At 47.5% G+C, this 19,215-nt stretch overlaps 1 protein-coding gene across 5 annotated transcripts in view; it reads right to left on the bottom strand.

The window, feature by feature from the left end:
• Positions 1–19,215, bottom strand: part of RAD21L1 (RAD21 cohesin complex component like 1) — a 619,411-nt gene that overhangs the window by 51,700 nt on the left and 548,496 nt on the right. For 4 of the 5 annotated variants that reach the window (XM_063959128.1, XM_063959127.1, XM_063959129.1 and 1 more), the window contains one exon: positions 12,246–12,275. The exons of the other annotated variant lie outside the window; for it this stretch is intronic. In XM_063959128.1, coding sequence (XP_063815198.1) covers positions 12,246–12,275 — 30 coding nt within the window. The remainder of the gene's footprint in view (positions 1–12,245; positions 12,276–19,215) is intronic. 5 annotated transcript variants of the gene reach the window in all.

Genomic DNA, 19,215 nt, shown 5'->3' with positions numbered 1-19,215 from the left:
TGTAAAGGGCATTACTGTGTGGTATTATGTGTATAAGTACATTACTAATGTGTGGAATTATGTGTATAAGGTGCTCTACTGTGTGGTGTAACATATAGAAAGGGCACTACTGTGTGGTCTAATGTGAATAAAGAGCAATATGGTGTGGTGTAATGTGAATAAAGAGGAATTCAGTGTGATGTAATGTGAATAACATGGGGTCGCCATGGGGGTGGTGTTGGTGTCCTTTTACCTTCTAGTAACTCCTACCAACTCATACCACCAGAACCATCCCTTACATTCTCTACATTTGAGGTCCATACTATACGCCTCTTCCAACCAGTCCATCTTAGAGTAGCTGTCATTTACCGCCCCCCCCCCTGGCATTGCTTCCAAATTCATCGACAACTTTGCTTCCTGGCTTCCTCACTTCCTCTCTTCTGACATTCCCTCCCTTATCCTTGGCAATTTCAACATCCCTATTGACATCCCCACACAATCCTGCCTCTAAACTCCTTAACCTCACCTCTTCACTTGGTCTCTCCCAGTGGACCTCCTCACCCTCCCATGTGAAAGGGAGCTCACTGGATCTGGTCTTCACTCACCGCTGTGATATTTCTGATTTTTCCAACTCCCCATTTCCCCTCTCTGACCACCACCTGCACTCCTTTAACCTATCTCTCTCGACTTCCCCATCTCTACCTCCTAAGGCTTACATCACTAAGCATAACATTGAGGCTATTGACACCACATTCCTTTCCTCCCTGTTTGACTCACTTCTCTCTCCTATTCTCTCTCTCTCATGCCCTGAACAAGCCACTTCCATATACAATGCATCCCTTACTTCTGCTTTTGACTCTGTTGCTCCAGCAACCACTATTCACCCTCACAAATTAACACCTCAACCCTGGCACACCAAATGCACCAGATATCTGCAAAAATGCTCACGTACTGCTGAGCGACACTGGAGGAAATCACGCTCTAAGGCAGACTTCCTCCATTTCAACCTTATGCTCTCATCCTTCAGTCCTGCCCTTTCTCTTGCTAAACAGTCCTACTTCAAGAACCTCATCTCCTCCCAGTCTTCCAACCCTCGGCGCCACTTTGCCACTCTCAACTCACTCCTCTGCCCACCTCGTCTCCCTTCCTCACTCTCTGCTCTTGACTTTGCCACTTACTTCACATCCAAAATTGACTCCATACGTCAGGACATCACATCACACCAGACCATCAGTAACCAGCCTCCTCCCATCCCTTACCACCCCTCCCCATCCCTCCCACCAACTCTGACATCTTTCTCCCATGCATCTGGAGAGGAAGTCATGGCTCTCATTCATTCCTGTCCCCTCACCACCTCCCGCCTCCACCTCTCTCCTTCTGCCTGTTCCCATCTTTCCCACCTTCTCAATCTCTCCCTCTCATCAGGCACTGTCCCATCTGCCTTCAAGCATGCACTCATCTCTCCTATTCTTAAAAACCTACCCTTGATCCAAACACTCTCTCCAACTACCGACTCATCTCTCTCCTCCCTTTTGCCTTCAAACCCATTGAGCGTATTGTCTACAACCGCCTTACTTCCTTTCTTTCCTCACACTCACTGCTTGACCCATTCCACTCTGGCTTCCGTCCTCTCCACTCCACTGAAACTGCCCTTTGCAAAAGTATGCAATGACCTCCATGCTGCTAAATCTAAGGGACAATACTCTCTACTTATTCTACTTAATCTCTCTGCTGCTTTTGACACTGTGGACCATCCTCTCCTACTGCAAATCCTTAACTCCATTGGTCTGTGTGATACTGCCCTCTCTTGGCTGTCTTCCTACCTCTCTGACCGTTCATTCTCTGTCTCCTCTCATGACTCCACCTCCCCTTCACTTCCACTAACTGTAGGTGTGCCCCAAGGTTCTGTTCTTGGTCCTCTTCTCTTCTCTCACTATACGTCCTCACTAGGTAAGCTCATTGGTTCTTTTGGTTTCCAATATCATCTCTATGCTGATGACATTCAAATCTATCCTTCCTCTCCAGACCTCTCCCCTGCTCTCCTCACTCGTATCTCCAACTGTCTCTCTGCTATCTCTTCCTGGATGTCCCAGCGCTTTCTTAAACTTAACATGTCTAAGACCGAGATGATCATCTTCCCTCCCTCCCGCAAAACCTCACCTCCTACAATCACATTATCTATTGATGGCACTACTATCTCCTCTAGCCCCCAAGTGTGCTGTCTTGGAGTAATCCTTGACTCCTCCCTCTCCTTCAAACCACATATTCAGCACCTCTCACAAACCTGCCGTTTTCATCTAAAAAACATTTCCAGGATCAGGACCCTTTCTGACCCAGGATCAGTGGCGTAACTAGCTATGTGCGAGAGAAGCATTGCACACAGCGCAATGCGCTGTGAGGCGGAAAAAATCTCCGCCTGCACCCGCCGCATAGCTAGTTACGGCACTGCTTGAGTGGAGAGAACTGCTAGTGTGGGTCATAGGCGTGCGCACGGGGGGTGCCTGGTGCGCACACAGGCACCCCCCGTGCACACAGATAGCGATGATCGGATCGTCTACTGCGCTACCTGGGCTGTCACTGGCGCTAGCTGCTATCTTCAAGTTCCCCTACTGTCACTCACACCCTCTTCCGCTGCGCCAGCCAACCAGTCAGACTCACAGACGTGTGGGCGGCTGGCCGCACAGCCCACCCATCGTCATGCTGATGCTCCAACGCGCACCTTCCTCCCTTCCTTCCTCACCACTCTCCCTGCGCTGGCCGCGAGCGCTCAGTCTCTCCACATGTGTTCCCTGCCCTGCCATCGCTGACACACGCCAGGAGCTGTAGGACTAGTCTCTGAGCCACTGCTGGAGCAGGACAGCGGTATACTGGACAGAGTGAGTGAGACAGTAGACTTGACCACTCACTGTTTACTGCAGGGGCATGTGAGGTGCTCAGGCTAGCCGGGGGGGAGGGGGGGGGGGAATTCTGTAGAAAAAAAAAGAGAAGTAGGGTTACCTTATGAGAGAGAGATTTTATATATATATATATATAATTAGCTGAGCCACGCATTCAGGAGTTTCCTGAGTGCACCTATAGTCTATAGGTGTACTCAGTAAACTATGTCAGGAATCGACTCACCACAGTTACATCTGTCCGTCGGTGCGGACTCCGTCCGGGGTCCCTACGTTTTGCTGTCACCCGACTCCCTGTTGCCGGACGTCATCCTAGGCCTGGGAGCACTCCTGTTGTCAGCAGGCGTGAGAGCACGCCGCGTTCCCGCCGGGCCGCGGCATGGGCGCCGCCATGACAGTCTCCATCAGCCTGAGTACGGCGGCCAATCCGGAGCTTGGACGCACCTCCTTGTTCCACTCCAGCCAATGTCTGCACACCAGGGGGTATATCAGGAGCTGCAGGATGAGCCTGTGGTTGTCCTGAACTTTGTGTCACTCCTGCGACCCATGTGCCTAGATCCTCCGTGTTCCTGGTTACCTTCCTGTTCCTCCGTGTTCCTGGTTACCTTCCTGCATCTCCGTGGAACTACAAGCATCAGCAATCCCTGCGTTTACTATCTGGCTCCACACCTATCTACATCCACAGTGTGCTTCAGCCTCAGCAGTAGAGACTCTCTCTCTCCAGGTGCATTTCATCACCTCACCTGTGAAGCAGCTTGCTAGCTGCCTGTGCTTCATCAACTGCACTGTGAACTGTTACCAAGTCTCCTGCATCTGTTACCAGGTTTGCTACCATATATCACCATCTCTGCTGGCTCCACGTTTTAAACAACTCTGGTTCCCATACCAGTGACTTTATCCATCATACGGTCATATTACATTTGCCATAGACTCTCAGCTTTTACGCTGCACCATTATCATTGCATTCCTTACTGTTTATTTCTGCTGCCTTATTGTGTGAACTTTTCTGTTAATAAAACATCATTGCGCCCATGCGCAGAAACCCAATCCAGCCTCCTCACTTCTTCCATCCTACCTCCACTGACCCACTAGCGCCCCCTCCGGGGACACGAGCTAAACCAAACCTGACAGTAAGTTCAGGACCGATGGACTCGGACGGTGGTCAGAGTGTGGGGTCAGGGGCCTTACAAAATCTGGTCTCCCGCTTGGATGGTCAAGAGGCTGTGCAGCAGCAGATGTTTCAGTTCCTGCAAGGAATGTCCTCCCGGATTGATACACTGCAACAATCCCTGCCTAGTGTACCTGCTTCTCCAGTTCCAGTTACCCCAGCACCTGCAAGTGCTGTGAGCTCTTCTATGTCGGCTGCATCAGCTCCAGTGTCACGCTTGCACCTGCCCGTGCCCAGCAAATATGATGGCAGTCCGAAGCTATGTCGCGGGTTCCTTAACCAATGTGAAATCCAGTTTGAATTATTATCACACAATTTCCCCACGCCAAGATCCAAGGTTGCCTACATTATCTCACTGCTCTCTGGTTCTGCCTTGAGTTGGGTGTCTCCTCTGTGGGAACGTGCTGACCCTCTGATGAACAACTACGCTGAATTCGTTTCAGCTTTCAGACGTATCTTTGACGAACCGGGTCGTGCAACATCAGCCTCTGCAGATCTTATTCAGCTTCGTCAAGGTACCCGGAGTATGGGCCAATATGTCATCCAGTTCCAGACATTAGCCGCAGAGATCCAGTGGAATAACCAAGCCCTGGTAGCAGCCTTCTGGCATGGACTTTCGGATCGGATCAAGGATGAACTGGCAACCCGTGATATCCCTGAGCAATTGTCTGAACTAATCTCTCTGTGCATCAAGTTGGACTCTCGCATTCGCGAGCGCAACAGTGAGCGTGCTCATAGTGAGCCTCGCAAGTCAAGAATGGTACCTTCAGTACAATTTCAGCCTCCACCTTCTGATGAGCCTATGCAAATTAATAGGTCCCGCTTAACTCCTGAGGAGCGGTCAAGAAGACTCCGTGAGAGACTGTTTCTTTATTGTGCGGCTACAGGTCACCAGATTAATTCCTGTACAGTGCGTTCGGGAAACGCCAGATCCTGACTTGTAAAGGAGGAGTCAAGTTGGGATCTTCTAGACAAGCTCCTTCAAATCAAGACCTTATTCTTCCTGTGACTTTAGAGACTACGGCTGGACTCCAATCTGCAACTGCGTTGGTGGACTGTGGAGCCGCGGGAAACTTTATCACTCAGGCTGCAGTAGATAAGTTTCATTTGCCTGTCTGCAAACTCTCATATCCAGTCTACATTACTGCAGTGGATGGTAGCCGAATTTCCAAGGGCTATATCTCTCACCAGACCAAGCCAGTGGTACTGGGAGTCGGGTTACTGCATTCTGAATTAATAAAGTTTTTAGTTATTCCTCAGGCAACCCAGGAGATTGTGTTGGGTATGCCCTGGCTCCAACTACATAATCCGCGGATTGATTGGTCCACGTTACAACTCACTTCCTGGGGTTCACATTGCCGTCAGTCCTGCTTAGCTCAAGTTTACCCTATAAGGTCTTCTGAAGTCAAGTCCCAGTCAAGTCTTCCTGAGGCCTACCAAGATTTCTCTGACGTCTTCAGTGAAAAGGCTGCTGATGTTCTGCCGCCCCATAGAGAGTGGGATTGCCCCATAGACCTCATTCCCGGCAAAAAACCACCTAGGGGGCGTACGTATCCGTTATCTGTTCCTGAAACCGAGGCGATGAGCGATTACATCAGGGAGAACTTACAGAAGGGATTCATCCGCCCCTCATCTTCACCCGCTGGTGCGGGCTTTTTCTTTGTTAAAAAAAAGGATGGAGGATTACGTCCATGCATCGACTACCGGGGTCTCAATGATATTACCATCAAAAATAGCTATCCATTACCCCTCATCACTGAGTTGTTTGATAGAGTCAAGGGAGCCCGCATCTTCACCAAGTTAGATCTTCGCGGTGCCTATAATCTCATCAGAATCCGTAGTGGTGACGAATGGAAGACAGCTTTTAATACTCGAGATGGTCATTTTTAGTACCTGGTAATGCCATTCGGGTTGTGCAATGCCCCAGCAGTATTCCAGCACTTCGTTAACGAAATCTTCCGTGACGTTCTGTATAAGTATCTTGTAGTTTACCTGGATGATATCCTCATCTTCTCCCAAGATATCTCTTCTCAACGTCTACAAGTCCGTGAGGTCCTCCGACGTCTTCGTGAGAACCGTCTCTACGGCAAGTTGTCCAAGTGTAATTTTGAAGTTTCTTCCATACCCTTCCTGGGGTATATAATTTCCGGATCGGATCTCCAGATGGACCCGACAAAGTTGGAAGCTATTGCCAATTGGTCCATTTCGAATACTCTCAAGTCCATTCAGCGATTCCTGGGATTTGCTAATTATTATAGGAAGTTTATCCGAGGATTCTCAACTCTCATCGCTCCTATTACCAGCTTAACTCGGAAGGGGGCAGATCATTCCAACTGGTCAGAAGAAGCTTTAGCCGCATTTCAAAAAATCAAGCTGGCTTTCATGTCTGCTCCAGTTCTGTCTCAACCAGATGTTAACAAGTCATTCGAGTTGGAGGTGGATGCTTCCACAGTAGGAGTTGGAGCTGTTCTCTCCCAGAAGGGAACTGATGGGAAGATTCACCCTTGTGGATTTTATTCTCGTAAATTTCTTCCTGCAGAAGCTAACTATTCCATTGGTGACCAAGAACTACTGGCGATCAAGCTGGCCCTTGAAGAATGGAGGTATCTCCTGGAAGGGGCCAAATTTCCATTCAACATCTATACGGATCATAAAAATCTGCTTTACTTAAAGGCAGCCCAGTGTCTTAATCCTCGCCAGTCCCGGTGGGCTATGTTCTTTTCTCGTTTTAACTTTAAGCTTCATTTCCGCCCAGGTTCCCAGAATATCAAAGCAGACGCTTTGTCCCGATCTATGAAGTCCAAAGAAGGGACGTCCGATCCAGTTCCGCATTCCATCCTGAATCCAGTCGTATTTGCTTCATCTCAAGTTTCTCCTGCTCCGCCTCCTGGTAAGACTTTTGTTTCCCCAGAACTGCGTCCCAAGTTGCTGTCTTGGGCTCATCAGTCCAAATTCACTGGGCATCCTGGTGTCCTAAAGACCTTCAAGTTTCTCTCCGAGACATACTGGTGGCCGAAGATGAAAGTCGACATCAAAGACTTTGTGGCATCCTGTCCTAAGTGTGCGCAGCACAAGACTCCTCGTCAGTCTCCAGCAGGTCAGTTACAGCCATTATCTATTCCCAGCCGTCCCTGGTCACACCTGTCCATGGATTTCATCTCCGACCTTCCCTCTTCTCAAGGATATAATACCATCTGGGTTGTGGTTGACAGGTTTACCAAAATGGCTCATTTTGTTCCTCTCCAGGGTCTCCCTTCTGCCCCAAAACTTGCTCAAATCTTCCTACGGGAGATTTTCCGTTTACATGGACTGCCCACTAAAATTATATCTGACCATGGAGTTCAGTTCGTGGCAAGGTTTTGGAGAGCCCTTTGTTCTGCCATGCAAGTCAGTCTCAAGTTTTCGTCGGCTTACCACCCTCAGACAAATGGGCAGACAGAGAGGGTAAACCAAGAGTTGGAAACCTTTTTAGGACTTTATGTTTCATCTTCTCAGGATGACTGGTTGGATCTGCTTCCGTGGGCCGAATTTGCCCACAACTTCCGCTACCATACTGCTACAGAAACAACTCCATTCTTTGCTGTATATGGACAACATCCTCGTGTTCCGGATTTTCAAGACCTTCCTAACATCGATGTTCCTGCCGCCACTGTTGTTTTGGGTCAGTTCTCTTCAACCTGGAAGAAGATTCATGCTTCTCTCAAAAAAGCTTCCAGTCGTTATAAGTTCTTTGCTGACCGGAAAAGATGCGCAGTTCCTAGCCTGAAGCCTGGTGACAAGGTTTGGTTCTCCACTCGGAACCTCCGTCTTAGAGTGCCATCGATGAAGTTCGCACCACGCTTCATCGGTCCCTTCACCATCGAAAAAGTCATCAGTCCTGTGGCTTACAAACTCAAATTGTCTCCTTCATTACGAATTCCTAATGCCTTTCATATCTCTCTCCTCAGACCGTTAGTCCTGAATCGCTTCCAAAGAGCTCTTCCAGTTGGTCCCAGAATACGAACCCAGCGGGGCGTAGAGTTTGAAATAGAGAAGATTCTGGATTCTCGTTGCCGGTACGGTCGTTTGCAATACCTCATCGACTGGTCCGGTTATGGTCCTGAGGAGAGAAGCTGGGTGAATTCTTCTGACGTCCATGCTCCAAGGTTGGTCCGTATCTTCCACAGAACTCACCTTTCCAAGCCACGTGGGTGTTCGGTGCCCACCCATAAAGGAGGGGGTACTGTCAGGAATCGACTCACCACAGTTACATCTGTCCGTCGGTGCGGACTCCGTCCGGGGTCCCTACGTTTTGCTGTCACCCGACTCCCTGTTGCCGGACGTCATCCTAGGCCTGGGAGCACTCCTGTTGTCAGCAGGCGTGAGAGCACGCCGCGTTCCCGCCGGGCCGCGGCATGGGTGCCGCCATGACAGTCTCCATCAGCCTGAGTACGGCGGCCAATCCGGAGCTTGGACGCACCTCCTTGTTCCACTCCAGCCAATGTCTGCACACCAGGGGGTATATCAGGAGCTGCAGGATGAGCCTGTGGTTGTCCTGAACTTTGTGTCACTCCTGCGACCCATGTGCCTGGATCCTCCGTGTTCCTGGTTACCTTCCTGTTCCTCCGTGTTCCTGGTTACCTTCCTGCATCTCCGTGGAACTACAAGCATCAGCAATCCCTGCGTTTACTATCTGGCTCCACACCTATCTACATCCACAGTGTGCTTCAGCCTCAGCAGTAGAGACTCTCTCTCTCCAGGTGCATTTCATCACCTCACCTGTGAAGCAGCTTGCTAGCTGCCTGTGCTTCATCAACTGCACTGTGAACTGTTACCAAGTCTCCTGCATCTGTTACCAGGTTTGCTACCATATATCACCATCTCTGCTGGCTCCACGTTTTAAACAACTCTGGTTCCCATACCAGTGACTTTATCCATCATACTGTCATATCACATTTGCCATAGACTCTCAGCTTTTACGCTGCACCATTATCATTGCATTCCTTACTGTTTATTTCTGCTGCCTTATTGTGTGAACTTTTATGTTAATAAAACATCATTGCGCCCATGCGCAGAAACCCAATCCAGCCTCCTCACTTCTTCCATCCTACCTCCACTGACCCACTAGCGCCCCCTCCGGGGACACGAGCTAAACCAAACCTGACAAACTACTGATTGCTTGGCTCAGCTAATATGTATATGTGTATATATATATATATATATAATTTGTGTGTGTATATATATATATATATATATATATATATATATAATATGTGTGTGTGTGTATATATATATATATATATATATAAAATCTGTTCTGAGGGAGGGGACTTGAATAAAAAGCACTCTTTGATTATATTTTACTGCTTCAAGCCTCATGGGTGCCGCCTACTCTCCAATGTGTAAAAAGGAGGCGCTGTCTGCTGTAATGTATAAAACGGGGACGCTGTCTGCTGTAATGTGTAAAAAGGGGGACGCTGTCTGCTGTAATGTGTAAAAAGGGGACGCTGTCTGCCGTAATGTGTAAAAATGGGGACTGCCTGCCATAATGTGTAAAAAGGGTACGCTGTCTGCCGTAATGTGTAAAAAGGAGGCGCTGTCTGCTGTAATGTGTAAAAAGGGGACGCTGTCTGCCGTAATGTGTAAAAAGGAGGCGCTGTCTGCTGTAATGTGTAAAAAGGGGACGCTGTCTGCCGTAATGTGTAAAAAGGGGACGCTGTCTGCCGTAATGTGTAAAAAGGGGACGCTGTCTGCCGTAATGTGTAAAAAGGAGGCGCTGTCTGCCGTAATGTGTAAAAAGGGGCTCTACCTGGTGTCGTGGCGCTACTGTGCGGCGTAATTTGAATAATGGAGACTACTGTGCACCATTATGAATTGGTATTATTTTGTGGTCACACCCCTTTCCCATGAAGCCACGCCCCTATATGTTTTGCACGCGCGCCGTACTGCCGCCGGTCTACGTTAAGGGGGGGTGGGGGCGCCGATGCCGTTTCTTGCACACAGCGCTAAAATGTCTAGTTACGGCACTGCCCAGGATGCTACTAAGACTCTTATCCACTCACTGGTCATCTCCAGACTGGACTACTGTAATCTCCTCCTGACTGGCATTCCTGACAAATACCTCTCTCCACTCCAATCTATCCTCAATGCTGCTGCCCGGCTCATTTTCCTCACCAAACGCACTACGTCCACCTCTCCTCTTTTACAAGACCTTCACTGGCTCCCCTTCCCTTTCAGAATCCATTTCAAGCTTCTCACACTCGCTTACAAAGCCTCACCCACTCCTCTTCATCTACATCTCTGACCTTATCTCCCTTTACACTCCCACCCGTCCTCTTCGCTCTGCTAATGCACGCCGACTCTCCTGCCTACGGATTACTTCCTCCCACTCCTACCTCCAAAATTTTTCACGTGCTACACCACTTCTCTGAAATTTCCTACCTCTCCCCCTCAGATTCTCCACCTCTCTACAAAACTTAAAACGGGCTCTCAAGACCCACTTCACCAAACCCAGCCAAACCTATATTGTCATCAACTGTAAGTTGCTGTTTTCCTGTTTGATTATTTGTTTATGTACTTATGGCGCCATATAAATAAAGGATAATAATAAGGGGCACTAATGTGAAGAGTAATGTATATAAGGTGAACTGCTACTACTGTGTGATGTAATGTGAATTAGGGACACTATCACATGATAAAATGTGAATGAAGTTGCACTACTGTGTGGCGTAATTTGAATTGGGGGTACTATTGTGTGGCTATACCCCTTCCCAGCAAGAACACACCATTTTTTGGGCTGTGTGCCGAATGTGTGCACTGTTCCTATTTAAAATATAGTGGGTAGAAACACCAAAATTAGGACTGCTATGGGTGAGGGGTAATGGTGCTGGAAAAGAGGTGCAGGGTCAGAGGTGGAACTAGCGGTGGTGCTAGGGGGCACCAGCCAAAATCTTGCCTAGGGCATCATATTGGTTAGGGCCAGCTCTGCACGTGGCACACAGAAAGACAGAGGCAGGCTGAGTATCCCCGTCTCGGGGGGCTCTGCTTGGCCGTCCGACATACAGAGAGATTGGATGCATGCCACGAGGCCAAGCCCCTGTTACTTGTGACCACGCCCCCTTAACATAACACTGGAATGCCAGGGCTGTTTTAGAGCCCCAGTCCTCCAATTATTTGGGCCCTAATTAAAAGTTACTAATTATATATTTATACATATGTTTAATTAAAAAATGTAAATTTCAGCAGCAGTCTCCTACATGTGCCTGCAGAAGCACACATGAAATTTTTCCAAAAACTGAAATTCTAAAAACACATCAATAGAAATAAAAATGAGGGACTACGCTAGTAATACTGGGTTTGATATGGCAAATTAACCAAGCAAGACACAAATGTTTCAAAAAGACATAAATGTTATGGGTAGGAATGAGACACAAACACAATGTGAACTCTCACAAATCTTTATTCCTCCTATTTCTAGATAACCCAGAATGCCAAAAAGGTAGTACACACTTTCCATACAACAAATGGAGAACGGGAGGGATTCATAATAACGAGAATTTAGTCAATGCCCAGAGTTGCGTTTTTTTAATAGCTCAACATTATGTCAGCTCTACTATACGGTGTTTTTTCTATACAGACTAGAAGAACCCGGTAGATGATATGCTTAAATGGGAACCTTTGGTTAAGAAAGCTATATCAATAGCTTCCATGCACTTTCAACTGAATTTAGATTATTCGCCAAGGTCAGAGAGTTTGGCTGCCTGGAGAACGCATTACCCAAATATAGAGCAGGATGAAATTTTAAAGGCACATACAAAAGCATGTAAAATGCTCTCTTCCTCAACATATAAAGAAATGTTTCTAAATATACTTCACAGATTTTATCTCTCTCCTCATAAAAGATTTTTGATCGGCCTCTCCACCTCCCACAATTGCTGGAAATGTGTTGAAGCCCAAGCAGACCTTTATCACTGCCTCTGGCTATGCACTTTAATTAGAGGCTTTTGGGTGCAAATTCGTAGGTATGTCACTGATCATCTAGTGAATTACTTACATTTAACACCAGAATGGGCACTCTTTGGCATTTCCAAGAAGGTCAAGCCATGTCAAAAGGTAGCAAAAAACTACTTCTAGCAGTAACTGCTGCAGCTTTGATGTACATTCTACAAGTATGGATTCACCCTGATCCTCCATCACTGCCTTTACTTAAATTAAAGTTGTTTTACCTTTTTAGAATGGAGTGGGTGGGAGTGATGCTAGAGAAGGATAAAAAAGTAGAAAAGTTTTCTGATGTGTGGAAGAGTTATGTAGTAACACTATCTACTCCTATAAAATCACAAATACATGAGTCTCTAACCAACACTGTGTGGTATGACTTACTGGGAGGTGATCCACCCATTCTCTTTTAATGCATCTTTTTTATTTTGGGATGCCTTGGGGGGTGGGGAGATGAGCACAGTAATTATTTGTCTTTTCTTTTTTTTCTCTCTTCAGCTTATTGTGTATAATAAACAGAAATTTTCTTGTCAATATGAGACAATGATGTCTTACCTGCATGTGAACGTAATATAGCAGTTTTGGTTCCTTTGTATTTGAATATCAAGAAACTTGTAATAAGACGACCGCGGACAATTGATACATGTACCAATTTTACATTTATTGTGTTATGACAATGAGATGTACACAAATTCTGTTTGTTGATGTACAATAATGATTGTGTAACACATTGCTTCAATAAAAAGAAGTTTAAAAAAAAAGACATAAATGTCATTAACACTAGAAACATTACATATACTGTATATATTTATACAAATATTCAATTGTACACAATTTACTTCAGTTATGAATATGATCACATAAAAAAAATCATTAATAACTAATTGAGGTGCAATTTGTTATTAATGAGTATAGGTGTCAGCTATTTGCTCCAGTTAGCACTGTTTATTCGTTGTTTGTTTTGTATTTATATATCTTTGTGGGGAGTGACTACCCCATAAAAACAGCTGCTAGGAAAACCTTCTCTAAGTAGCGCCTGTTTAGAGATATTTCTTTCTTTTTTTTTGTATTTGCTCCAAATGCCTGGCTTGTGAGTCCAATATGGCAGTTCAATTGTGGCTGCAAACACTTGTATAAATCGACTATAAACCTGTCCAGGAGTTTTACCAGTATAAAATCCAGTGTAGATGTCCCACTCCTCATATCATTCTCATCACAGAAATCTCTTGCAGAAGGCTATTTAATATTGCAGATCACTGTCCTCATTATTTTCAATTGGGACTACAATCTGATCTACTTTTCAGAGTTTGGCCATGTTAGTTTACATCATTTCAGATACTGTAAACTGCTTTAAGTCTATCGAGGCATAGCAGCAGAAGAGAGATCTTTCGATCTCCCTCCCACAGCCTCCATTCAGTGCCAGCTCTGATTCGGGAAACTAACACGCATGTATATTGTATAGTGCCAGATTTCCCTGGAGGAGTCTTTCACAAATGTGAAAAACTCCTCCAAAATGTTAGGGAAGTAATACCCCTTTTCCACTTGCTAGCACGGGTTGTAGCCGGGAGCCTGACATGGCTGTGACCCGTGCTAGAGCCCCTTTCTACACTGAGCTCACCAACCCGGCATATTGCCGGGTTGGTAACGCTGCTGCTGACGTGGCAGAGGCGGCGCTGGGAGATCACATGATCTCCCAGCGCCGCCCTTCCATACACTGCAAATGGGAGCAACACGGCTTCTGTTTACACTACACAGCTTACCGGGTTAAATACGTGTTCAACCCGGCAAGTTACCCGGGTAGGATTCCCGGATCACTTGATCTGGGAATTTGCAGGGGGGGCCATTTCCACTAGAAAAAAACACGGGTAAATGCGCACCCCCATGCATTTACCCGTGTTTTTAGAGCTAGTGGAAAAGGGGTATAACTACCAAGGACAGCTGTTATCACTACAACTTTCTGCGGGTTTCAAATAATACATACAGTAGCAGGGATATTTTCATTAATAGTGAAAATATCCACTGCAAAATGGATTTATACATTTTGCTTGGTCTCAAAGAAAAAGAAACAACTGTATTTGGTGCACATGAATAATAAGAATTTACTTACCGATAATTCTATTTCTCGTAGTCCGTAGTGGATGCTGGGAACTCCATAAGGACCATGGGGATTAGCGGCTCCGCAGGAGACTGGGCACAAAAGTAAAGCTTTAGGACTACCTGGTGTGCACTGGCTCCTCCCCCTATGATTCTCCTCCAAGCCTCAGTTAGGATACTGTGCCCGGACGAGCATACACAATAAGGAAGGATTTTGAATCCCGGGTAAGACTCATACCAGCCACACCAATCACATCGTACAACCTGTGATCTGAACCCAGTTAACAGCATGATAACAGAGGAGCCTCTGAAAAGATGGCTCACAACAATAATAACCCGATTTTTGTAACAATAACTATGTACAAGTATTGCAGACAATCCGCACTTGGGATGGGCGCCCAGCATCCACTACGGACTACGAGAAATAGAATTATCGGTAAGTAAATTCTTATTTTCTCTGACGTCCTAGTGGATGCTGGGAACTCCGTAAGGACCATGAGGATTATACCAAAGCTCCCAAACGGGCGGGAGAGTGCGGATGACTCTGCAGCACCGAATGAGAGAACTCCAGGTCCTCCTCAGCCAGGGTATCAAATTTGTAGAATTTAGCAAACGTGTTTGCCCCTGACCAATTAGCTGCTCGGCAAAGTTGTAAAGCCGAGACCCCTCGGGCAGCCGCCCAAGATGAGCCCACCTTCCTTGTGGAATGGGCTTTTACAGATTTTGGCTGTGGCAGGCCTGCCACAGAATGTGCAAGCTGAATTGTACTACAAATCCAACGAGCAATAGTCTGCTTAGAAGCAGGAGCACCCAGCTTGTTGGGTGCATACAGGATAAACAGCGAGTCAGATTTTCTGACTCCAGCCGTCCTGGAACATATATTTTCAAGGCCCTGACTACGTCCAACAACTTGGAGTCCTCCAAGTCACTAGTAGCCGCAGGTACCACAATAGGTTGGTTCAGATGAAACACTGAAACCACCTTAGGGAGAAAATGAGGACGCGTCCTCAATTCCGCCCTGTCTGAATGGAAGATCAGATAAGGGCTTTTACAGGATAAAGCCCGCCAATTCTGACACGCGCCTGGCCGAGGCCAGGGCCAACAACATGACCACTTTCCATGTGAGATATTTTAACTCCACAGATTCAAGTGGTTCAAACCAATGTGACTTTAGGAACCCCAAAACTACATTGAGATCCCAAGGTGCCACTGGAGGCACAAAAGGAGGCTGTATATGCAGTACCCCTTTTACAGACGTCTGAACTTCAGGTAGTGAAGCTAGTTCTTTCTGGAAGAAAATTGACAGGGCCGAAATTTGAACCGTAATGGACCCCAATTTTAGGCCCATAGACACTCCTGTTTACATGAAATGCAGGAATCGACCTAGTTGAAATTCCTCCATCGGGGCCTTACTGGCCTCGCACCACGCAACATATTTTCGCCAAATGCGGTGATAATGCTTTGCGGTTACATCCTTCCTGGCTTGACCAGGGTAGGGATGACTTCATCCGGAATGCCTTTTTCCTTCAGGATCCGGCGTTCAACCGCCCTGCCGTCAAACGCAGCCGCGGTAAGTCTTGGAATAGACAGGGTCCTTGCTGGAGCAGGTCCCTTCTTAGAGGTAGAGGCCACGGGTCCTCCGTGAGCATCTCTTGAAGTTCCGGGTACCAAGTCCTTCTTGGCCAATCCGGAGCCACGAGTATAGTTTTTACTCCCCTCCTTCTTATAATTCTCAGTACTTTTGGTATGAGAGGAAGAGGAGGGAACACATACACTGACTGGTACACCTACGGTGTTACCAGAGCGTCCACAGCTATTGCCTGAGGGTCCCTTGACCTGGCGCAATACCTGTCCAATTTTTTGTTTAGGCGGGACGCCATCATGTCCACCTTTGGTTTTTCCCAATGGTTTACAATCATGTGGAAAACTTCTGGGTGAAGTCCCCACTCTCCCGGGTGGAGGTCGTGCCTGCTGAGGAAGTCTGCTTCCCAGTTGTCCACTCCCGGAATGAACACTGCTGACAGTGCTATCACATGATTTTCCGCCCAGCGAAAAATCCTTGCAGCTTCTGCCATTGCCCTCCTGCTTCTTGTGCCGCCCTGTCTGTTTACGTGGGCGACTGCCGTGATGTTGTCCGACTGGATCAGCACCGGCTGACCTTGAAGCAGAGGTCTTGCTTGGCTTAGGGCATTGTAAATGGCCCTTAGCTCCAAAATATTTATGTGAAGTGATGTCTCCAGGCTTGACCACAAGCCCTGGAAATTTCTTCCCTGTGTGACTGCTCCCCAGCCTCGCAGGCTGGCATCCGTGGTCACCAGGACCCAGTCCTGAATGCCGAATCTGCGGCCCTCTAGAAGATGAGCACTCTGCAACCACCACAGGAGAGACACCCTTGTCTTTGGTGACAGGGTTATCCGCTGATGCATCTGAAGATGCGATCCGGACCATTTGTCCAGCAGGTCCCACTGGAAAGTTCTTGCGTGGAATCTGCCGAATGGAATTGCTTCGTAGGAAGCCACCATTTTTCCCAGGACCCTTGCGCACTGATGCACTGACACTTGGCCTGGTTTTAGGAGGTTTCTGACTAGTTCGGATAACTCCCTGGCTTTCTCCTCCGGGAGAAAACACCTTTTTCTGGACTGTGTCCAGGATCATCCCTAGGAATAGAAGGCGTGTCGACGTGATCAGCTGCGATTTTGGAATATTGAGAATCCAACCGTGCTGCCGCAGCACTAACTGAGATAGTGCTACCCCGACTTCCAACTGTTCCCTGGATCTTGCCCTTATCAGGAGATCGTCCAAGTAAGGGATAACTAAAACTCCCTTCTTTCGAAGGAGTATCATCATTTCGGCCATTACCTTGGTAAAGACCCGGGGTGCCGTGGACAATCCAAACGGCAGCGTCTGAAACTGATAGTGACAGTTCTGTACCACAAACCTGAGGTACCCTTGGAGAAGGGTAAATTGGGACATGTAGGTAAGCATCTTTGATGTCCAGAGAGACCATATAGTCCCCTTCTTCCAGGTTTGCAATCACTGCTCTGAGTGACTCCATCTTGAATTTGAACCTTTGTATGTAAGTGTTCAAGGATTTTAGATTTAAAATTGGTCTCACCGAGCCGTCCGGCTTCGGTACCACAAACAGTGTGGAATAGTACCCCTTTCCCTGTTGCAGGAGGGGTACCTTGATTATCACCTGCTGGGAATACAGCCTGTGAATGGCTTGCAATACTGTCTCCCTGTCTGAGGGAGACGTCGGTAAAGCAGACTTTATGAAACGGCGAGGGGGAGACGCTCGAATTTCTTGAGACGGGCCCCCACCGTGCCTGAGACCGCTTGTAAAGCCCCAGCGTCATGCTGAGGACTTTGCGGAGGCGGGAGAGGGCTTTTGTTCCTGGGAATTGGCTGTTTGCTGCAGCCTTTTTCCTCTCCCTCTGCCAGGGGGCAGAAATGAGGCGCCTTTTGCCCGCTTGCCCTTATGGGGCCGAAAGGACTGCGCCTGATAATACGGCGTCTTCTTAGGTTGAGAAGCTACCTGGGGTAAAAATGTGGATTTTCCAGCCGTTGCCGTGGCCACCAGGTCTGTTAGACCTACCCCAAATAACTCCTCCCTTTTATAAGGCGATACTTCCATATGCCTTTTGGAATCAGCATCACCTGACCACTGTCTTGTCCATAACCCTCTTCTGGCAGAAATGGACAGCGCACTTACTCTTGATGCCAGTCGGCAAATATCCCTCTGTGCATCACGCATATATAGAAATGCATCTTTTAAATGCTCTATAGTTAGTAATATACTGTCCCTATCTAGGGTATCAATATTGTCAGTCAGGGAATCCGACCAAGCCACCCCAGCACTGCACATCCAGGCTGAGGCGATTGCTGGTCGTAGTATCACACCCGTGTGAGTGTATATACATTTTAGGATATTTTACTGCTTTCTGTCAGCAGGTTCCTTAAGGGCGGCCGTATCCGGGGACGGTAGTGCCACCTGTTTTGACAAGCGTGTGAGCGCTTTATTCACCCTAAGGGGTGTTTCCCAACGTGCCCTATCCTCTGGCGGGAAGGGGTATGATGCTAATAACTTTTTAGGAATTAACAGTTTTTATCGGGGGAAACCCACGCATCATCACACACTTCATTTAATTCCTCAGATGCAGGAAAAACTACCGGCAGTTTTTTCTCACCCAACATAATACCCTTTTTAGTGGTACTGGTATTATCAGAAATGTGTAAAAACATTTTCCATAGCCTCAATCATGTAACGTGTGGCCCTACTGGAAGTCACATTCGTCTCTTAATCGTCGACACTGGAGTCAGTATCCGTGTCGGCGTCTGTATCTGCCATCTGCGGTAACGGGCGTTTTAGAGCCCCAGATGGCTTTGTAAAGAGCTGACACTGTCACATAATTCCTTCCATAAGCACATCCACTCAGGTGTCGACTCCCTAGGGGGTGACATCTCTGTTACAGGCAATTGCTCCGCCTCCACCTCATTTTCCTCCTCATACATGTCGACACAACGTACCGACACACAGCACACACACAGGGAATGCTCTGATAGAGGACAGGACCCCACTAGCCCTTTGGGGAGACAGAGGGAGAGTATGCCAGCACACACCAGAGCGCTATATATATATATACAGGGATAACCTTATATAAGTGTTTTTCCCCTTATAGCTGCTGTATTGTTATACTGCGCCTAATTAGTGCCCCCCCTCTCTTTTTTAACCCCTTTCTGTAGTGTAGTAACTGCAGGGGAGAGCCAGGGAGCTTCCCTCCAACGGAGCTGTGAGAGAAAATGGCGCCAGTGTGCTGAGGAGATAGGCTCCGCCCCCTTCTCGGCGGCCTTTTCTCCCGTTTTTCTGTGGAATCTGGCAGGGGTTAAAATTCATCCATATAGCCCTGGGGGCTATATGTGATGTATTTTCGCCAGCCAAGGTGTTTTTATTGCTGCTCAGGGCGCCCCCCCTAGCGCCCTGCACCCTCAGTGACCGAAGTGTGAAGTGTGCTGAGGAGCAATGGCGCACAGCTGCAGTGCTGTGCGCTACCTTGGTGAAGACAGGATGTCTTCTGCCGCCGATTTTTCCGGACCTCTTCTTGCTTC

The sequence above is a fragment of the Pseudophryne corroboree genome, chromosome 3 (genome assembly GCF_028390025.1).
Source record: "Pseudophryne corroboree isolate aPseCor3 chromosome 3, aPseCor3.hap2, whole genome shotgun sequence".
Taxonomy (NCBI): Eukaryota; Metazoa; Chordata; class Amphibia; order Anura; family Myobatrachidae; genus Pseudophryne; species Pseudophryne corroboree.
This window is presented reverse-complemented; position numbering and strand designations above follow the sequence as displayed.